Source organism: Oncorhynchus clarkii, chromosome 3 (genome assembly GCF_045791955.1).
Source record: "Oncorhynchus clarkii lewisi isolate Uvic-CL-2024 chromosome 3, UVic_Ocla_1.0, whole genome shotgun sequence".
Lineage (NCBI taxonomy): Eukaryota > Metazoa > Chordata > Actinopteri > Salmoniformes > Salmonidae > Oncorhynchus > Oncorhynchus clarkii.
This window is the reverse complement of record NC_092149.1, coordinates 23,911,875-23,935,023: the sequence shown is the minus strand read 5'-3', so window position 1 is coordinate 23,935,023 and position 23,149 is coordinate 23,911,875. Positions and strand designations below refer to the sequence as shown.

General features: G+C 42.9%; 1 protein-coding gene across 2 annotated transcripts in view; it reads right to left on the bottom strand.

Moving 5' to 3' along the window:
• The window catches only part of LOC139391281 (dihydropyrimidinase), a 48,094-nt gene that overhangs the window by 5,196 nt on the left and 19,749 nt on the right, over window positions 1-23,149 (bottom strand). For both annotated transcript variants that reach the window (XM_071138920.1, XM_071138919.1), the window contains 4 exons: window positions 22,028-22,217; window positions 21,714-21,870; window positions 21,147-21,288; window positions 20,366-20,508 (listed from right to left, as the gene is read on the bottom strand). In XM_071138920.1, the coding sequence (XP_070995021.1) occupies window positions 20,366-20,508; window positions 21,147-21,288; window positions 21,714-21,870; window positions 22,028-22,217 (632 nt within the window). The remainder of the gene's footprint in view (window positions 1-20,365; window positions 20,509-21,146; window positions 21,289-21,713; window positions 21,871-22,027; window positions 22,218-23,149) is intronic.

Genomic DNA, 23,149 nt, shown 5'->3' with positions numbered 1-23,149 from the left:
GCTAGCTCCTTGCCTTGCATGCACACATACGCTAGCCTAGTTTACTGCTTAGTAGGGATATGTACGGTACAGATGTGTGTGTGCGCGCGCGCGTGTGTGTGTGTGTGTGTGTGTTTTGGGGGAGGGGTAAACACGTGCACAACAGGGTCATATTGTATCTCTGTCTGTTGAGATTGGGGAGTGTAGTTCCACATCTGCGGCCTCATATAGATTACAAAAGTTTGTTTTTTACTTACTCTAGGAATGACACTTATGCAACCTTTCCCTTTGGCCTAAACAACACCATATATTTGACTTAAAATAAATCTAAACATTCAGGTATTTTGTATTGTTTTGAAGACAATGAAAAAATGTGTCAACCTCAACATAAAAAAATGACTACGTCCCATCTGGATATTACTATCAAACATCAATGCTTACATAAGCATGTTGAATTGCTCACTGGGATTATTCATAACCCCACTATTTAATTTCCCAAAACATTAAACATATGCCCAAACGGATTCAGTGCAAAAAGAGACCAAATGCTGCAAATCTTCCTTTTTAAATGATCTTAATTTGAACGATGCAGATGTCGCAGCAGTGATGTCACGCACGGCTAGTGAATTGTGGGCATGGTCTCAGCTGCTGTATGTTTGTAACGCTTGTCGAAATGGGTAGACCAAGGCGCAGCGTGATTTGGGTTCATCATATTTTATTTAAATGTGAACCAGCAACAAAACAATAAAGAGAAATAGGGAACCATACCAGGCCAACATAGAAATACAAAAACTAGAACACCCCCCAGTCACACCCTGACCTACTCCACCATAGAAAATAAAGGCTTTCTATGGTCAGGACGTAACAGTACCCCCCCCAAAGGGGTGACTGGGGGGTGTTCTAGTTTTTGTATTTAGACAGCTGCCTCTGATTGGGAACCATACCAGACCGACACAGAAATAAAAAAACTAGACTACACATAAAAATAATAAACTAGAACACCCCCCAGTCACGCCCTGACCTACTCCACCATAGAAAATAAAGGACTTGAATATGTTGGACCTACTGAATGAAAGAGCCACTTCCTTCACCTTCTATTGTGTCCAGGCTGTACCATAGTTATATCCAGGCTGTCCCATAGTTATATCCAGGCTGTCCCATAGTTATAATCAGGCTGTCCCATAGTTAGTTATATCCAGGCTGTCCCATAGTTATATCCAGGCTGTCCCATAGTTATATACAGGCTGTACCATAGTTATATCGCTGTCCCATAGTTATATCCAGGCTGTCCCATAGTTATATCCAGGCTGTCCCATAGTTAGTTATATCCAGGCTGTACCATAGTTAGTTATATCCAGGCTGTCCCGTAGTTAGTTATATCCAGGATGTACCATAGTTATATCCAGGCTGTCCCATAGTTATATCCAGGCTGTCCCATAGTTAGTTATATCCAGGCTGTCCCATAGTTATATCCAGGCTGTCCCATAGTTAGTTATATCCAGGCTGTCCCATAGTTAGTTATATCCAGGCTGCCCCATAGTTAGTTATATCCAGGCTGTCCCATAGTTATATCCAGGCTGTCCCATAGTTATATCCAGGCTGTCCCATAGTTATATCCAGGATGTACCATAGCTAGTTATGTCCAGGCTGACCCATTAGCTAGTTATGTCCAGGCTGACCCATTAGCTAGTTATATCCAGGCTGACCCATTAGCTAGTTATATCCAGGCTGTCCCATAGTTATATCCAGGCTGTCCCATAGTTATATCCAGGCTGTCCCATAGCTAGTTATATCCAGGATGTACCATAGCTAGTTATGTCCAGGCTGACCCATTAGCTAGTTATGTCCAGGCTGACCCATTAGCTAGTTATATCCGGGATGTACCATAGCTAGTTATGTCCAGGCTGACCCATTAGCTAGTTATGTCCAGGCTGACCCATTAGCTAGTTATGTCCAGGATGTACCATTAGCTAGTTATGTCCAGGCTGTACCATAGCTATTTATGTCCAGGATGTACCATAGCTAGTTATGTCCAGGATGTACCATTAGCTGGTTATGTCCAGGATGTACCATAGCTAGTTATGTCCAGGATGTACCATTAGCTAGTTATGTCCAGGATGTACAATAGCTAGTTATGTCCAGGATGTACCATAGCTAGTTATGTCCAGGATGTACCATAGCTAGTTATGTCTAGCCTGACCCATTAGCTAGTTATGTCCAGGCTGACCCATTAGCTAGTTATGTCCAGGATGTACCATTAGCTAGTTATGTCCAGGCTGTACCATAGCTAGTTATGTCCAGGCTGACCCATTAGCTAGTTATGTCCAGGCTGACCCATTAGCTAGTTATGTCCAGGATGTACCATTAGCTAGTTATGTCCAGGCTGTACCATAGCTAGTTTTGTCCAGGATGTACCATAGCTAGTTATGTCCAGGATGTACCATTAGCTAGTTATGTCCAGGATGTACCATTAGCTAGTTATGTCCAGGATGTAACATAGCTAGTTATGTCCAGGCTGACCCATTAGCTAGTTATATCCGGGATGTACCATAGCTAGTTATGTCCAGGCTGACCCATTAGCTAGTTATGTCCAGGCTGACCCATTAGCTAGTTATGTCCAGGATGTACCATTAGCTAGTTATGTCCAGGCTGTACCATAGCTATTTATGTCCAGGATGTACCATAGCTAGTTATGTCCAGGATGTACCATTAGCTGGTTATGTCCAGGATGTACCATAGCTAGTTATGTCCAGGATGTACCATTAGCTAGTTATGTCCAGGATGTACAATAGCTAGTTATGTCCAGGATGTACCATAGCTAGTTATGTCCAGGATGTACCATAGCTAGTTATGTCTAGCCTGACCCATTAGCTAGTTATGTCCAGGCTGACCCATTAGCTAGTTATGTCCAGGATGTACCATTAGCTAGTTATGTCCAGGCTGTACCATCTCTAGTTATGTCCAGGCTGACCCATTAGCTAGTTATGTCCAGGCTGACCCATTAGCTAGTTATGTCCAGGATGTACCATTAGCTAGTTATGTCCAGGCTGTACCATAGCTAGTTTTGTCCAGGATGTACCATAGCTAGTTATGTCCAGGATGTACCATTAGCTAGTTATGTCCAGGATGTACCATAGCTAGTTATGTCCAGGATGTAACATAGCTAGTTATGTCCAGGCTGTCCCATAGCTAGTTATATCCAGGATGTACCATAGCTAGTTATGTCCAGGCTGACCCATTAGCTAGTTATGTCCAGGCTGACCCATTAGCTAGTTATATCCGGGATGTACCATAGCTAGTTATGTCCAGGCTGACCCATTAGCTAGTTATGTCCAGGCTGACCCATTAGCTAGTTATGTCCAGGATGTACCATTAGCTAGTTATGTCCAGGCTGTACCATAGCTATTTATGTCCAGGATGTACCATAGCTAGTTATGTCCAGGATGTACCATTAGCTGGTTATGTCCAGGATGTACCATAGCTAGTTATGTCCAGGATGTACCATTAGCTAGTTATGTCCAGGATGTACAATAGCTAGTTATGTCCAGGATGTACCATAGCTAGTTATGTCCAGGATGTACCATAGCTAGTTATGTCTAGCCTGACCCATTAGCTAGTTATGTCCAGGCTGACCCATTAGCTAGTTATGTCCAGGATGTACCATTAGCTAGTTATGTCCAGGCTGTACCATAGCTAGTTATGTCCAGGCTGACCCATTAGCTAGTTATGTCCAGGCTGACCCATTAGCTAGTTATGTCCAGGATGTACCATTAGCTAGTTATGTCCAGGCTGTACCATAGCTAGTTTTGTCCAGGATGTACCATAGCTAGTTATGTCCAGGATGTACCATTAGCTAGTTATGTCCAGGATGTACCATTAGCTAGTTATGTCCAGGATGTAACATAGCTAGTTATGTCCAGGATGTACCATTAGCTAGTTATGTCCAGGATGTACCATAGCTAGTTATGTCCAGGATGTAACATAGCTAGTTATGTCCAGGATGTACCATAGATAGTTATGTCCAGGATGTACCATAGTTAGTTATGTCCAGGCTGACCCATTAGCTAGTTATGTCCAGGCTGACCCATTAGCTAGTTATGTCCAGGATGTACCATAGATAGTTATGTCCAGGATGTACCATAGATAGTTATGTCCAGGATGTACCATAGTTAGTTATGTCCAGGCTGACCCATTAGCTAGTTATGTCCAGGATGTACCATTAGCTAGTTATGTCCAGGATGTACCATAGCTAGTTATGTCCAGGATGTAACATAGCTAGTTATGTCCAGGATGTACCATAGATAGTTATGTCCAGGATGTACCATAGTTAGTTATGTCCAGGCTGACCCATTAGCTAGTTATGTCCAGGCTGACCCATTAGCTAGTTATGTCCAGGATGTACCACAGCTAGACATATCCAGGCTATCCCATAGCTAGTTATATCCAGGCTGTACCATAGTTAGTTATATCCAGGCTGTACCATAGTTAGTTATATCCAGGCTGTACCATAGTTAGTTATATCCAGGCTGTACCATAGTTAGTTATATCCAGGCTGTACCATAGTTATATCTGGGCTGTACCATAGTTATATCCAGACTGTACCATAGTTATATCTGGGCTGTACCATAGCTAGTTATATCCAGGCTGTACCATAGCTAGTTATATCCAGGCTGTACCATAGTTATATCTGGGCTGTACCATAGTTATATCTGGGCTGTACCATAGCTACTTATATCCAGGCTGTACCATAGCTAGTTATATCCAGGCTGTACCATAGTTATATCCAGGCTGTACCATAGCTAGTTATATCCAGGCTGTACCATAGTTATATCCAGGCTGTACCATAGATATATCCAGGCTGTCCCATAGATATATCCAGGCTGTACCGTAGCTAGTTATATCCAGGCTGTCCCATAGTTATATCCAGGCTGTCCCATAGATATATCCAGGCTGTACCATAGTTAGTTATATCCAGGCTGTACCATAGATGTATCTGGGCTGTACCATAGTTAGTTATATCCAGGCTGTACCATAGTTAGTTATATCCAGGCTGTCCCATAGATATATCCAGGCTGTACCATAGTTATATCTGGGCTGTACCATAGATGTATCTGGGCTGTACCATAGTTAGTTATATCCAGGCTGTTTCATAGTTTGTTATATCCAGGCTGTCCCATAGATATATCCAGGCTGTCCCATAGATATATCCAGGCTGTACCATAGTTAGTTATATCCAGGCTGTCCCATAGATATATCCAGGCTGTACCATAGTTAGTTATATCCAGGCTGTACCATAGATATATCCAGGCTGTACCATAGCTAGTTATATCCAGGCTGTACCATAGCTAGTTATATCCAGGCTGTACCATAGATATATCCAGGCTGTCCCATAGATATATCCAGGCTGTACCATAGCTAGTTATATCCAGGCTGTCCCATAGTTATATCGAGGCTGTACCATAGATATATGCAGGCTGCCGCATAGATATATCCAGGCTGTACCATAGTTAGTTATATCCAGGCTGTACCATAGATGTAACTGGGCTGTTCAATAGTTAGTTATATCAAGGCTGTACCATAGTTTGTTATATCCAGGCTGTCCCATAGATATATCCAGGCTGTACCATAGCTGTATCTGGGCTGTACCATAGTTAGTTATATCCAGGCTGTCCCATAGTTATATCCAGGCTGTCCCATAGATATATCCAGGCTGTACCATAGTTAGTTATATCCAGGCTGTACCATAGTTATATCCAGGCTGTACCATAGTTATATCGCTGTACCATAGTTATATCCAGGCTGTACCATAGTTATATCCAGGCTGTCCCATAGTTATATCCAGGCTGTCCCATAGTTATATCCAGGCTGTACCATAGTTATATCCAGGCTGTCCCATAGTTATATCCAGGCTGTCCCATAGTTATATCCAGGCTGTCCGATAGTTATATCCAGGCTGTCCCATAGTTATATCCAGGCTGTCCCATAGTTATATCCAGGTTGTACCATTGTTAGTTATATCCAGGCTGTACCATAGATGTATCTGGGCTGTACCATAGTTAGTTATATCCAGGCTGTACCTTAGCTAGTTATATCCAGGCTGTACCATAGTTATATCCAGGCTTTACCATAGTTAGTTATATCCAGGCTGTACCATAGTTATATCCAGGCTGTCCCATAGTTATATCCAGGCTGTACCATAGTTATATCCAGGCTGTACCAAATCAAATCAAATCAAATTTTATTTGTCACATACACATGGTTAGCAGATGTTAATGCGAGTGTAGCGAAATGCTTGTGCTTCTAGTTCCGACAATGCAGTAATAACCAACAAGTAATCTAACTAACAATTCCAAAACTACTGTCTTGTACACAGTGTGAGGGGATAAAGAATATGTACATAAGGATATATGAATGAGTGATGGTACAGAGCAGCATAGGCAGATACAGTAGATTGTATCGAGTACAGTATATACATATGAGATGAGTATGTAAACAAAGTGGCATAGTTAAAGTGGCTAGTGATACATGTATTACATAAGGATACAGTCGATGATATAGAGTACAGTATATACGTATGCCTATGAGATGAATAATGTAGGGTAAGTAACATTATATAAGGTAGCATTGTTTAAAGTGGCTAGTGATATATTTACATCATTTCCCATCAATTCCCATTATTAAAGTGGCTGGAGTTGAGTCAGTGTCAGTGTGTTGGCAGCAGCCACTCAATGTTAGTGGTGGCTGTTTAACAGTCTGATAGCCTTGAGATAGAAGCTGTTTTTCAGTCTCTCGGTCCCAGCTTTGATGCACCTGTACTGACCTCGCCTTCTGGATGATAGCGGGGTAAACAGGCAGTGGCTCGGGTGGTTGATGTCCTTGATGATCTTTATGGCCTTCCTGTGACATCGGGTGGTGTAGGTGTCCTGGAGGGCAGGTAGTTTGCCCCCGGTGATGCGTTGTGCAGACCTCACTACCCTCTGGAGAGCCTTACGGTTGAGGGCGGAGCAGTTGCCGTACCAGGCGGTGATACAGCCCGCCAGGATGCTCTCGATTGTGCATCTGTAGAAGTTTGTGAGTGCTTTTGGTGACAAGCCGAATTTCTTCAGCCTCCTGAGGTTGAAGAGGCGCTGCTGCGCCTTCTTCACAATGCTGTCTGTGTGAGTGGACCAATTCAGTTTGTCTGTGATGTGTATGCCGAGGAACTTAAAACTTGCTACCCTCTCCACTACTGTTCCATCGATGTGGATAGGGGGGTGTTCCCTCTGCTGTTTCCTGAAGTCCACAATCATCTCCTTAGTTTTGTTGACGTTGAGTGTGAGGTTATTTTCCTGACACCACACTCCGAGGGCCCTCACCTCCTCCCTGTAGGCCGTCTCGTCGTTGTTGGTAATCAAGCCTACCACTGTTGTGTCGTCCACAAACTTGATGATTGAGTTGGAGGCGTGCGTGGCCACGCAGTCGTGGGTGAACAGGGAGTACAGGAGAGGGCTCAGAACGCACCCTTGTGGGGCCCCAGTGTTGAGGATCAGCGGGGAGGAGATGTTGTTGCCTACCCTCACCACCTGGGGGCGGCCCGTCAGGAAGTCCAGTACCCAGTTGCACAGGGCGGGGTCGAGACCCAGGGTCTCGAGCTTGATGACGAGCTTGGAGGGTACTATGGTGTTGAATGCCGAGCTGTAGTCAATGAACAGCATTCTCACATAGGTATTCCTCTTGTCCAGATGGGTTAGGGCAGTGTGCAGTGTGGTTGAGATTGCATCGTCTGTGGACCTATTTGGGCGGTAAGCAAATTGGAGTGGGTCTAGGGTGTCAGGTAGGGTGGAGGTGATATGGTCCTTGACTAGTCTCTCAAAGCACTTCATGATGACGGAAGTGAGTGCTACGGGGCGGTAGTCGTTTAGCTCAGTTACCTTAGCTTTCTTGGGAACAGGAACAATGGTGGCCCTCTTGAAGCATGTGGGAACAGCAGACTGGTATAGGGATTGATTGAATATGTCCGTAAACACACCGGCCAGCTGGTCTGCGCATGCTCTGAGGGCGCGGCTGGGGATGCCGTCTGGGCCTGCAGCCTTGCGAGGGTTAACACGTTTAAATGTCTTACTCACCTCGGCTGCAGTGAAGGAGAGACCGCAAGTTTTCGTTGCAGGCCGTGTCAGTGGCACTGTATTGTCCTCAAAGCGGGCAAAAAAGTTATTTAGTCTGCCTGGGAGCAGGACATCCTGGTCCGTGACTGGGCTGGATTTCTTCCTGTAGTCCGTGATTGACTGTAGACCCTGCCACATGCCTCTTGTGTCTGAGCCGTTGAATTGAGATTCTACTTTGTCTCTGTACTGACGCTTAGCTTGTTTGATAGCCTTGCGGAGGGAATAGCTGCACTGTTTGTATTCGGTCATGTTACCAGACACCTTGCCCTGATTAAAAGCAGTGGTTCGCGCTTTCAGTTTCACACGAATGCTGCCATCAATCCACGGTTTCTGGTTAGGGAATGTTTTAATCGTTGCTATGGGAACGACATCTTCAACGCACGTTCTAATGAACTCGCACACCGAATCAGCGTATTCGTCAATGTTGTTGTCTGACGCAATACGAAACATGTCCCAGTCCACGTGATGGAAGCAGTCTTGGAGTGTGGAGTCAGCTTGGTCGGACCAGCGTTGGACAGACCTCAGCGTGGGAGCCTCTTGTTTTAGTTTCTGTCTGTAGGCAGGGATCAACAAAATGGAGTCGTGGTCAGCTTTTCCGAAAGGGGGGCGGGGCAGGGCCTTATATGCGTCGCGGAAGTTAGAGTAACAATGATCCAAGGTCTTTCCACCCCTGGTTGCGCAATCGATATGCTGATAAAATTTGGGGAGTCTTGTTTTCAGATTAGCCTTGTTAAAATCCCCAGCGACAATGAATGCAGCCTCCGGATAAATGGTTTCCAGTTTGCAAAGAGTCAAATAAAGTTCATTCAGAGCCAACGATGTGTCTGCTTGGGGGGGGATATATACGGCTGTGATTATAATCGAAGAGAATTCTCTTGGTAGATAATGCGGTCTACATTTGATTGTGAGGAATTCTAAATCAGGTGAACAGAAGGATTTGAGTTCCTGTATGTTTCTTTCATCACACCATGTCACGTTAGTCATAAGGCATACGCCCCCGCCCCTCTTTTTACCAGAAAGATGTTTTTTCCTGTCTGCGCGATGCGTGGAGAAACCTGTTGGCTGCACCGCTTCGGATAGCGTCTCTCCAGTAAGCCACGTTTCCGTGAAGCAAAGAACGTTACAGTCTCTGATGTCCCTCTGGAATGCTACCCTTGCTCGGATTTCATCAACCTTGTTGTCAAGAGACTGGACATTGGCAAGAAGAATGCTAGGGAATGGTGCACGATGTGCCCGTCTCCGGAGTCTGACCAGAAGACCGCCTCGTTTCCCTCTTTTTCGGAGTCGTTTTTTTGGGTCGCTGCATGGGATCCACTCCGTTGTCCTGTTTGTAAGGCAGAGCACAGGATCCGCGTCGCGAAAAGCGTATTCTTGGTCGTACTGATGGTGAGTTGACGCTGATCTTATATTCAGTAGTTCTTCTCGACTGTATGTGATGAAACCTAAGATGACCTGGGGTACTAATGTAAGAAATAACACGTAAAAAAACAAAAAACTGCATAGTTTCCTAGGAACGCGAAGCGAGGCGGCCATCTCTGTCGGCGCCGGAAGTTCCATAGTTATATCCAGGCTGTACCATAGTTATATCCAGGCTGTACCATAGTTATATCCAGGCTGTACCATATATATATCCAGGCTGTACCATAGTTATATCCAGGCTGTACCATAGTTAGTTATATCCAGGCTGTACCATAGTTAGTTATATCCAGGCTGTACCATAGTTATATCCAGGCTGTACCATAGTTAGTTATATCCAGGCTGTACCATAGTTATATCCAGGCTGTACCATAGTTATATCCAGGCTGTACCGTAGCTAGTTATATCCAGGCTGTCCCATAGTTATATCCAGGCTGTACCATAGTTATATCCAGGCTGTACCATAGTTATATCCAGGCTGTACCATAGTTATATCCAGGCTGTACCATAGTTAGTTATTTCCAGGCTGTACCATAGTTATATCCAGGCTGTACCATAGTTATATCCAGGCTGTACCATAGTTATATCCAGGCTGTACCATAGATATATCCAGGCTGTACCATAGTTACATCCAGGCTGTACCATAGATGTATCTGTGCTGTATCATAGTTATATCCAGGCTGTACCATAGTTAGTTATATCCAGGCTGTACCATAGTTAGTTATATCCAGGCTGTACCATAGTTAGTTATATCCAGGCTGTACCATAGTTAGTTATATCCAGGCTGTACCATAGTTATATCCAGGCTGTACCATAGTTAGTTATATCCAGGCTGTACCATAGTTATATCCAGGCTGTACCATAGCTAGTTATATCCAGGCTGTCCCATAGTTATATCCAGGCTGTCCCATAGATATATCCAGGCTGTACCATAGTTAGTTATATCCAGGCTGTACCATAGTTATATCCAGGCTGTACCATAGTTATATCGCTGTACCATAGTTATATCCAGGCTGTACCATAGTTATATCCAGGCTGTACCATAGTTATATCCAGGCTGTCCCATAGTTATATCCAGGCTGTCCCATAGTTATATCCAGGCTGTCCCATAGTTATATCCAGGCTGTCCCATAGTTATATCCAGGCTGTCCGATAGTTATATCCAGGCTTTCCCATAGTTATATCCAGGCTGTCCCATAGCTAGTTATATCCAGGCTGTACCATAGTTAGTTATATCCAGGCTGTACCATAGTTAGTTATATCCAGGCTGTACCATAGTTAGTTATATCCAGGCTGTACCATAGTTAGTTATATCCAGGCTGTACCATAGTTATATCTGGGCTGTACCATAGTTATATCCAGACTGTACCATAGTTATATCTGGGCTGTACCATAGCTAGTTATATCCAGGCTGTACCATAGCTAGTTATATCCAGGCTGTACCATAGTTATATCTGGGCTGTACCATAGTTATATCTGGGCTGTACCATAGCTACTTATATCCAGGCTGTACCATAGCTAGTTATATCCAGGCTGTACCATAGTTATATCCAGGCTGTACCATAGCTAGTTATATCCAGGCTGTCCCATAGTTATATCCAGGCTGTACCATAGATATATCCAGGCTGTCCCATAGATATATCCAGGCTCTACCGTAGCTAGTTATATCCAGGCTGTCCCATAGTTATATCCAGGCTGTCCCATAGATATATCCAGGCTGTACCATAGTTAGTTATATCCAGGCTGTACCATAGATGTATCTGGGCTGTACCATAGTTAGTTATATCCAGGCTGTACCATAGTTAGTTATATCCAGGCTGTCCCATAGATATATCCAGGCTGTACCATAGTTATATCTGGGCTGTACCATAGATGTATCTGGGCTGTACCATAGTTAGTTATATCCAGGCTGTACCATAGTTTGTTATATCCAGGCTGTCCCATAGATATATCCAGGCTGTCCCATAGATATATCCAGGCTGTACCATAGTTAGTTATATCCAGGCTGTCCCATAGATATATACAGGCTGTACCATAGTTAGTTATATCCAGGCTGTACCATAGATGTATCTGGGCTGTACCATAGTTAGTTATATCCAGGCTGTCCCATAGTTATATCCATGCTGTCCCATAGATATATCCAGGCTGTACCATAGTTAGTTATATCCAGGCTGTACCATAGATATATCCAGGCTGTACCATAGCTAGTTATATCCAGGCTGTACCATAGCTAGTTATATCAAGGCTGTACCATAGTTTGTTATATCCAGGCTGTCCCATAGATATATCCAGGCTGTACCATAGCTGTATCTGGGCTGTACCATAGTTAGTTATATCCAGGCTGTCCCATAGTTATATCCAGGCTGTCCCATAGATATATCCAGGCTGTACCATAGTTAGTTATATCCAGGCTGTACCATAGTTATATCCAGGCTGTACCATAGTTATATCGCTGTACCATAGTTTTATCCAGGCTGTACCATAGTTATATCCAGGCTGTCCCATAGTTATATCCAGGCTGTCCCATAGTTATATCCAGGCTGTACCATAGTTATATCCAGGCTGTCCCATAGTTATATCCAGGCTGTCCCATAGTTATATCCAGGCTGTCCGATAGTTATATCCAGGCTGTCCCATAGTTATATCCAGGCTGTCCCATAGTTATATCCAGGTTGTACCATGGTTAGTTATATCCAGGCTGTACCATAGATGTATCTGGGCTGTACCATAGTTAGTTATATCCAGGCTGTACCATAGCTAGTTATATCCAGGCTGTACCATAGATTTATCCAGGCTGTACCATAGTTAGTTATATTCAGGCTGTCCCATAGTTATATCCAGGCTGTACCATAGTTATATCCAGGCTTTACCATAGTTAGTTATATCCAGGCTGTACCATAGTTATATCCAGGCTGTCCCATAGTTATATCCAGGCTGTACCATAGTTATATCCAGGCTGTAACATAGTTATATCCAGGCTGTACCATAGTTATATCCAGGCTGTACCATAGTTATATCCAGGCTGTACCATATATATATCCAGGCTGTACCATAGTTATATCCAGGCTGTACCATAGTTAGTTATATCCAGGCTGTACCATAGTTAGTTATATCCAGGCTGTACCATAGTTATATCCAGGCTGTACCATAGTTAGTTATATCCAGGCTGTACCATAGTTATATCCAGGCTGTACCATAGTTATATCCAGGCTGTACCGTAGCTAGTTATATCCAGGCTGTCCCATAGTTATATCCAGGCTGTACCATAGTTATATCCAGGCTGTACCATAGTTATATCCAGGCTGTACCATAGTTATATCCAGGCTGTACCATAGTTAGTTATTTCCAGGCTGTACCATAGTTATATCCAGGCTGTACCATAGTTATATCCAGGCTGTCCCATAGATATATCCAGGCTGTCCCATAGTTATATCCAGGCTGTACCATAGTTACATCCAGACTGTACCATAGATGTATCCAGGCTGTACCATAGTTATATCCAGGCTGTACCATAGTTATATCCAGGCTGTCCCATAGTTATATCCAGGCTGTCCCATAGATATATCCAGGCTGTCCCATAGTTATATCCAGGCTGTACCATAGTTACATCCAGGCTGTACCATAGTTATATCCAGGCTGTACCATAGATATATCCAGGCTGTCCCATAGTTATATCCAGGCTGTACCATAGTTACATCCAGGCTGTACCATAGTTATATCCAGGCTGTACCATAGTTAGTTATATCCAGGCTGTACCATAGTTACATCCAGGCTGTACCATAGATGTATCTGTGCTGTATCATAGTTATATCCAGGCTGTACCATAGTTAGTTATATCCAGGCTGTACCATAGTTAGTTATATCCAGGCTGTACCATAGTTAGTTATATCCAGGCTGTACCATAGTTATATCCAGGCTGTACCATAGTTATATCCAGGCTGTACCATAGCTAGTTATATCCAGGCTGTCCCATAGTTATATCCAGGCTGTCCCATAGATATATCCAGGCTGTACCATAGTTAGTTATATCCAGGCTGTACCATAGTTATATCCAGGCTGTACCATAGTTATATCGCTGTACCATAGTTATATCCAGGCTGTACTATAGTTATATCCAGGCTGTCCCATAGTTATATCCAGGCTGTCCCATAGTTATATCCAGGCTGTACCATAGTTATATCCAGGCTGTCCCATAGTTATATCCAGGCTGTCCCATAGTTATATCCAGGCTGTCCGATAGTTATATCCAGGCTGTCCCATAGTTATATCCAGGCTGTCCCATAGTTATATCCAGGTTGTACCATGGTTAGTTATATCCAGGCTGTACCATAGATGTATCTGGGCTGTACCATAGTTAGTTATATCCAGGCTGTACCATAGCTAGTTATATCCAGGCTGTACCATAGATTTATCCAGGCTGTACCATAGTTAGTTATATTCAGGCTGTCCCATAGTTATATCCAGGCTGTACCATAGTTATATCCAGGCTTTACCATAGTTAGTTATATCCAGGCTGTACCATAGTTATATCCAGGCTGTCCCATAGTTATATCCAGGCTGTACCATAGTTATATCCAGGCTGTACCATAGTTATATCCAGGCTGTACCATAGTTATATCCAGGCTGTACCATAGTTATATCCAGGCTGTACCATATATATATCCAGGCATACCATAGTTATATCCAGGCTGTACCATAGTTAGTTATATCCAGGCTGTACCATAGTTAGTTATATCCAGGCTGTACCATAGTTATATCCAGGCTGTACCATAGTTAGTTATATCCAGGCTGTACCATAGTTATATCCAGGCTGTACCATAGTTATATCCAGGCTGTACCGTAGCTAGTTATATCCAGGCTGTCCCATAGTTATATCCAGGCTGTACCATAGTTATATCCAGGCTGTACCATAGTTATATCCAGGCTGTACCATAGTTATATCCAGGCTGTACCATAGTTAGTTATTTCCAGGCTGTACCATAGTTATATCCAGGCTGTACCATAGTTATATCCAGGCTGTCCCATAGATATATCCAGGCTGTCCCATAGTTATATCCAGGCTGTACCATAGTTACATCCAGGCTGTACCATAGATGTATCCAGGCTGTACCATAGTTATATCCAGGCTGTACCATAGTTATATCCAGGCTGTCCCATAGTTATATCCAGGCTGTACCATAGTTATATCCAGGCTGTCCCATAGTTATATCCAGGCTGTCCCATAGTTATATCCAGGCTGTCCGATAGTTATATCCAGGCTGTCCCATAGTTATATCCAGGCTGTCCCATAGTTATATCCAGGTTGTACCATGGTTAGTTATATCCAGGCTGTACCATAGATGTATCTGGGCTGTACCATAGTTAGTTATATCCAGGCTGTACCATAGCTAGTTATATCCAGGCTGTACCATAGATTTATCCAGGCTGTACCATAGTTAGTTATATTCAGGCTGTCCCATAGTTATATCCAGGCTGTACCATAGTTATATCCAGGCTTTACCATAGTTAGTTATATCCAGGCTGTACCATAGTTATATCCAGGCTGTCCCATAGTTATATCCAGGCTGTACCATAGTTATATCCAGGCTGTACCATAGTTATATCCAGGCTGTACCATAGTTATATCCAGGCTGTACCATAGTTATATCCAGGCTGTACCATATATATATCCAGGCATACCATAGTTATATCCAGGCTGTACCATAGTTAGTTATATCCAGGCTGTACCATAGTTAGTTATATCCAGGCTGTACCATAGTTATATCCAGGCTGTACCATAGTTAGTTATATCCAGGCTGTACCATAGTTATATCCAGGCTGTACCATAGTTATATCCAGGCTGTACCGTAGCTAGTTATATCCAGCCTGTCCCATAGTTATATCCAGGCTGTACCATAGTTATATCCAGGCTGTACCATAGTTATATCCAGGCTGTACCATAGTTATATCCAGGCTGTACCATAGTTAGTTATTTCCAGGCTGTACCATAGTTATATCCAGGCTGTACCATAGTTATATCCAGGCTGTCCCATAGATATATCCAGGCTGTCCCATAGTTATATCCAGGCTGTACCATAGTTACATCCAGGCTGTACCATAGATGTATCCAGGCTGTACCATAGTTATATCCAGGCTGTACCATAGTTATATCCAGGCTGTCCCATAGTTATATCCAGGCTGTCCCATAGATATATCCAGGCTGTCCCATAGTTATATCCAGGCTGTACCATAGTTACATCCAGGCTGTCCCATAGATATATCCAGGCTGTCCCATAGTTAGTTATATCCAGGCTGTACCATAGTTAGTTATATCCAGGCTGTACCATAGTTATATCCAGGCTGTACCATAGTTAGTTATATCCAGGCTGTACCATAGTTAGTTATATCCAGGCTGTACCATAGTTATATCCAGGCTGTCCCATAGTTAGTTATATCCAGGCTGTACCATAGTTAGTTATATCCAGGCTGTACCATAGTTATATCCAGGCTGTACCATAGTTAGTTATATCCAGGCTGTACCATAGTTATATCCAGGCTGTACCATAGTTAGTTATATCCAGGCTGTACCATAGCTAGTTATATCCAGGCTGTACCATAGTTATATCCAGGCTGTACCATAGTTAGTTATATCCAGGCTGTACCATAGTTATATCCAGGCTGTACCATAGCTAGTTATATCCAGGCTGTACCATAGTTAGTTATATCCAGGCTGTACCATAGTTATATCCAGGCTGTACCATAGTTAGTTATATCCAGGCTGTACCATAGTTATATCCAGGCTGGTCCATAGTTATATCCAGGCTGTCCCATAGATATATCCAGGCTGTACCATAGTTAGTTATATCCAGGCTGTACCATAGTTATATCCAGGCTGTACCATAGTTATATCGCTGTACCATAGTTATATCCAGGCTGTACTATAGTTATATCCAGGCTGTCCCATAGTTATATCCAGGCTGTCCCATAGTTATATCCAGGCTGTACCATAGTTATATCCAGGCTGTCCCATAGTTATATCCAGGCTGTCCCATAGTTATATCCAGGCTGTCCGATAGTTATATCCAGGCTGTCCCATAGTTATATCCAGGCTGTCCCATAGTTATATCCAGGTTGTACCATGGTTAGTTATATCCAGGCTGTACCATAGATGTATCTGGGCTGTACCATAGTTAGTTATATCCAGGCTGTACCATAGCTAGTTATATCCAGGCTGTACCATAGATTTATCCAGGCTGTACCATAGTTAGTTATATTCAGGCTGTCCCATAGTTATATCCAGGCTGTACCATAGTTATATCCAGGCTTTACCATAGTTAGTTATATCCAGGCTGTACCATAGTTATATCCAGGCTGTCCCATAGTTATATCCAGGCTGTACCATAGTTATATCCAGGCTGTACCATAGTTATATCCAGGCTGTACCATAGTTATATCCAGGCTGTACCATAGTTATATCCAGGCTGTACCATATATATATCCAGGCATACCATAGTTATATCCAGGCTGTACCATAGTTAGTTATATCCAGGCTGTACCATAGTTAGTTATATCCAGGCTGTACCATAGTTATATCCAGGCTGTACCATAGTTAGTTATATCCAGGCTGTACCATAGTTATATCCAGGCTGTACCATAGTTATATCCAGGCTGTACCGTAGCTAGTTATATCCAGGCTGTCCCATAGTTATATCCAGGCTGTACCATAGTTATATCCAGGCTGTACCATAGTTATATCCAGGCTGTACCATAGTTATATCCAGGCTGTACCATAGTTAGTTATTTCCAGGCTGTACCATAGTTATATCCAGGCTGTACCATAGTTATATCCAGGCTGTCCCATAGATATATCCAGGCTGTCCCATAGTTATATCCAGGCTGTACCATAGTTACATCCAGGCTGTACCATAGATGTATCCAGGCTGTACCATAGTTATATCCAGGCTGTACCATAGTTATATCCAGGCTGTCCCATAGTTATATCCAGGCTGTACCATAGTTATATCCAGGCTGTCCCATAGTTATATCCAGGCTGTCCCATAGTTATATCCAGGCTGTCCGATAGTTATATCCAGGCTGTCCCATAGTTATATCCAGGCTGTCCCATAGTTATATCCAGGTTGTACCATGGTTAGTTATATCCAGGCTGTACCATAGATGTATCTGGGCTGTACCATAGTTAGTTATATCCAGGCTGTACCATAGCTAGTTATATCCAGGCTGTACCATAGATTTATCCAGGCTGTACCATAGTTAGTTATATTCAGGCTGTCCCATAGTTATATCCAGGCTGTACCATAGTTATATCCAGGCTTTACCATAGTTAGTTATATCCAGGCTGTACCATAGTTATATCCAGGCTGTCCCATAGTTATATCCAGGCTGTACCATAGTTATATCCAGGCTGTACCATAGTTATATCCAGGCTGTACCATAGTTATATCCAGGCTGTACCATAGTTATATCCAGGCTGTACCATATATATATCCAGGCATACCATAGTTATATCCAGGCTGTACCATAGTTAGTTATATCCAGGCTGTACCACAGTTAGTTATATCCAGGCTGTACCATAGTTATATCCAGGCTGTACCATAGTTAGTTATATCCAGGCTGTACCATAGTTATATCCAGGCTGTACCATAGTTATATCCAGGCTGTACCGTAGCTAGTTATATCCAGCCTGTCCCATAGTTATATCCAGGCTGTACCATAGTTATATCCAGGCTGTACCATAGTTATATCCAGGCTGTACCATAGTTATATCCAGGCTGTACCATAGTTAGTTATTTCCAGGCTGTACCATAGTTATATCCAGGCTGTACCATAGTTATATCCAGGCTGTCCCATAGATATATCCAGGCTGTCCCATAGTTATATCCAGGCTGTACCATAGTTACATCCAGGCTGTACCATAGATGTATCCAGGCTGTACCATAGTTATATCCAGGCTGTACCATAGTTATATCCAGGCTGTCCCATAGTTATATCCAGGCTGTCCCATAGATATATCCAGGCTGTCCCATAGTTATATCCAGGCTGTACCATAGTTACATCCAGGCTGTCCCATAGATATATCCAGGCTGTCCCATAGTTAGTTATATCCAGGCTGTACCATAGTTAGTTATATCCAGGCTGTACCATAGTTATATCCAGGCTGTACCATAGTTAGTTATATCCAGGCTGTACCATAGTTAGTTATATCCAGGCTGTACCATAGTTATATCCAGGCTGTCCCATAGTTAGTTATATCCAGGCTGTACCATAGTTAGTTATATCCAGGCTGTACCATAGTTATATCCAGGCTGTACCATAGTTAGTTATATCCAGGCTGTACCATAGTTATATCCAGGCTGTACCATAGTTAGTTATATCCAGGCTGTACCATAGCTAGTTATATCCAGGCTGTACCATAGTTATATCCAGGCTGTACCATAGTTAGTTATATCCAGGCTGTACCATAGTTATATCCAGGCTGTACCATAGCTAGTTATATCCAGGCTGTACCATAGTTAGTTATATCCAGGCTGTACCATAGTTATATCCAGGCTGTACCATAGTTAGTTATATCCAGGCTGTACCATAGTTATATCCAGGCTGGTCCATAGTTATATCCAGGCTGTCCCATAGTTATATCCAGGCTGTACCATAGTTATATCCAGGCTGTCCCATAGTTATATCCAGGCTGTCCCATAGTTATATCCAGGCTGTACCATAGTTATATCCAGGCTGTACCATAGATATATCCAGGCTGTACCAGGCTGTAGTACCTCCATAGGTAGTTATATCCAGGCTGTAGTACTACCATTGTTAGTTATATCCAGGCTGTAGTACTGCCATAGGTAGTAATATCCAGGCTGTAGTACTACCATAGTTAGTTATATCCAGGCTGTAGTACTACCATAGCTAGTTATATCCAGGCTGTAGTACTACCATAGCTTGTTGTATTCAGGCTGTAGTACTACCATAGGTAGTCATATCCAGGCTGTAGTACTACCATAGCTAGTTGTATTCAGGCTGTAGTACCTCCATAGGTAGTAATACCCAGGCTGTAGTACTACCATAGTTAGTTATATCCAGGCTGTAGTACTACCATAGCTAGTTATATCCAGGCTGTAGTACTACCATAGCTAGTTGTATTCAGGCTGTAGTACTACCATAGGTAGTAATACCCAGGCTGTAGTACTACCATAGTTAGTTATATCCAGGCTGTAGTACTACCATAGGTAGTAATATCCAGGCTGTAGTACTACCATAGGTAGTAATATCCAGGCTGTAGTACTACCATAGTTAGTTATATCCAGGCTGTAGTACTACCATAGGTAGTAATATCCAGGCTGTAGTACTACCATAGGTAGTAATATCCAGGCTGTAGTACTACCATAGTTAGTTATATCCAGGCTGTAGTACTACCATAGGTAGTTATATCCAGGCTGTAGTACTACCATAGTTAGTTATATCCAGGCTGTAGTACTACCATAGCTAGTTATATCCAGGCTGTAGTACTACCATAGCTAGTTGTATTCAGGCTGTACCATAGCTAGATATATCCAGGCTGTACCATAGCTAGTTAACATGAAACTATTTTCATATTTAGCCAAATGTTTTTCACCCTGAAAACAGGCTTTGTGGGAAGCTCGATTTGTCTGCACAATCTGCAGTGTAAAACGTCGTTAATAGTAGTGATGGAATGCTACTAGTTGGATAATATGCATACACAAATATTTAAAATGTAGCATCGTCGAAACAGTTCATTATTTAGCTACACATCAGTATTTCACTATGTGTTTAACGAGAAACGTCTTGGACAGTCTTTATCCTTGTCTCACCTGGTTGCCTCAGGGTCCCATATGACCACATCAGCATCACATCCCTTAGCGATCTTTCCCTTCTGGGGGTAGAAGTTGAAGATTTTCGCTGCATTGCTGCTGGTGACAGCTACAAATCGATTCTCGTCCATTTTTCCGCTATGCTGCGGAAAGTAATTACACAAAATACTGAGTTTCAATATTCTGGACATGAATGACAAATTCCATATTTACTGACATAATTAACCTGACCAAAGGTCAATGCTTAACGGTGCAGTAAGCGATTCAAAGTTTCACTCCAAATATCAAAACGTGTCATTTTTTGCCAGCGTTTTACAATGTTAATTTTTGCAATAGCCTCCGGGTCAACCGATCCTGAGAGAAGGGCAGAAAGAAGTAAGGGAGGAAGAAATAAATGGAAAGAGAAGGACAGAAAGAAAGCTAGCCTGCTGCTTCATCCACTATGACAGTTTGGATTGATTCTGACTGATAAAAACGTCCTTGATGCACATAATAAATAGCATAATATAAATTGTTATCTTCTCTTCTCACAGCAGAAATGTCACTTGTCACCTTTTAAGTCCTACTATAGAACTTAATCAACCGTTTAAAAATAGTACCACTCATTTTTGTAGGACCTGTACCCTTGTCCTGGACAACAGCAAAAACATCACTTTCAGTGGAGAATCTACACGAGTATGCTTTTTGGTGTAGGGCTATAGGCTTAGTCTGTCCGGGAAACTGGCCTATAGTGTGTATAATAAAGAATGATGTGATATGCAGAATGAGAGGCCTAACTGACAACGCCCTTCTCCCAAATGACAGACATCCTGTCCTCCACTCCGTTGACTCCATTGGGGATCTTTGTAAAGTCGTCTTTGCCCAGGGCTTTCTGACACACAGAGAATGTGCAGTTGTCTGTCCCAGTCACACTGAGGTCATCACTGGAAGAATGAAACAGAAGCATCTACATCACTAAACGGTAAGGCAGCCATCTTTACTGCCTGTCATTCATTTCTATTGCACCGATAATATACAGTTTCACCTCACTTTCCACTGTGTTTTCCACTGTGGTTCACCTTCCCAGTTCCTGTGTTCCTGGCTGGTTGGTAACACTGTGTTACATACACTCCAATTTTACATATATTATGTGATATATGTTATAAACAGTCATGACTGTTGGGATCATATGCTGATAGCACTAGTCATGACTGCTTATAACATCTGTTATGTCATTGTTATGACAGTGTTATGGAGCACTTATGTGACAGAGGGTGCATGGAAGGTGTAACCTAATATGCTTTACTCAGTGAAAAGGGCAGGAGAGGGACAGTGAGAGCAGGTTGATATTGTTTAAGGCTCCACATACTTTGCCAGTAGGTCCATAAGGTATCCCGGGGTGCTGGGGTCGGGCCTCAGAGGTGGGCCCATGACGAACTTGGCAGCGTGGGCCCAGTCTTTGTGCCAGCAGTGGGTGCCATCTGTACCCAGTCCTGCTGCTATGGGCTCTCCAAACACCACACGGCCTGTTGTGGTAAAAACATCCCAAAAACATGCACACATAACACAGAACACCATCCATGTCATGTTGAGCCTCTCTCTCATTCTCTCTCACTCTCTCTGTCTCTGTCATTCTTTCCCACCTACAGTTCCTCCCAGCAGGCATTGTCAGGCCCCCCTCACCATTTCTGCGTGCGTTGGACACCACCTTAGCGGCAGACTTGCTCATGACGTGGACAACATAGAGCGGGCAGTTGACAGCGTGGGCGATGGTGATGGCTCTCTGGGTGGCTTCAGCCTCCACCTCCTCAGGACGACACAACTCATGACCCTCTGGACCTGTGATGCCCAGGGACAGCATCTTCTTAGCCCCCTGCCAAGTGAGAGAAGGTCAGTTTTAAAAAATGCCCCCTAAATGACAGATAAAATAAAAATTGCCTGTGTGACTCAGATACACTTTTGTTACAAAAGGTTATACAAGCATGAGCAGATTAGCATAGAATATTACAGCATGACGCAAACAGGTTTTCCTCAGCTAGTGTTGAGGGAGGAAGCTGACATGTTACATGCTTTTTGCAAACAGACAATGGTTTTATTACGAATACTACTCTATGGAAGTTTAGTTGCTAATGGTTTACATAAAAGTTGTCTGTAAACTCACTCTAAACATGCTCACAATAAATGTATCTCCTGAATATTTTGTCACCAAAAACAGACTACAGATTGGTCATCTGCTGACCTCTAGTGGTTATTCTGCAGACCTCACCTTGGAGCAGAAAGTTAACAATCCAGAGCAGGAACATTTCAACCTGAATCAAACGGAACTAGGTGTTGATCCTTGGACTTTTCTGTGTAACTGATATTGTATTGAGTGAACACTGCTTTTAGTATAATTTCAGGTTAACACCGACCCACCTGTTCAGCTAAAACAGAGGACAGTTACTGTAATGAACCTTGCCCCTTCAGACATTGACAAGGAACAAACAAAATAAGAGTTAAGTAATAAGTCAAATAGTTTCCCCCTTAGTTAATCATTTATTGTGCTCTTTGCTTCCACATTGCAGCAACATAAAAACATTCTCAGCAACATAACTTCATTTTCAAATGCGCGAAAGAATGAATGCCATAGAGGGGTAAAATGATCAATTATAAAATGATCAACAATGAAAGCTATGAACTGTAATTCCAGTGTCATGAGATTGCAAAACATGACACTGCAAAACAAGTTTGGTTTGGTTCCCGTACCTCATATGGAGGAATGAAATGAGCTACTGTTCATGTGCCTTTATGTAGGCCATGACACGT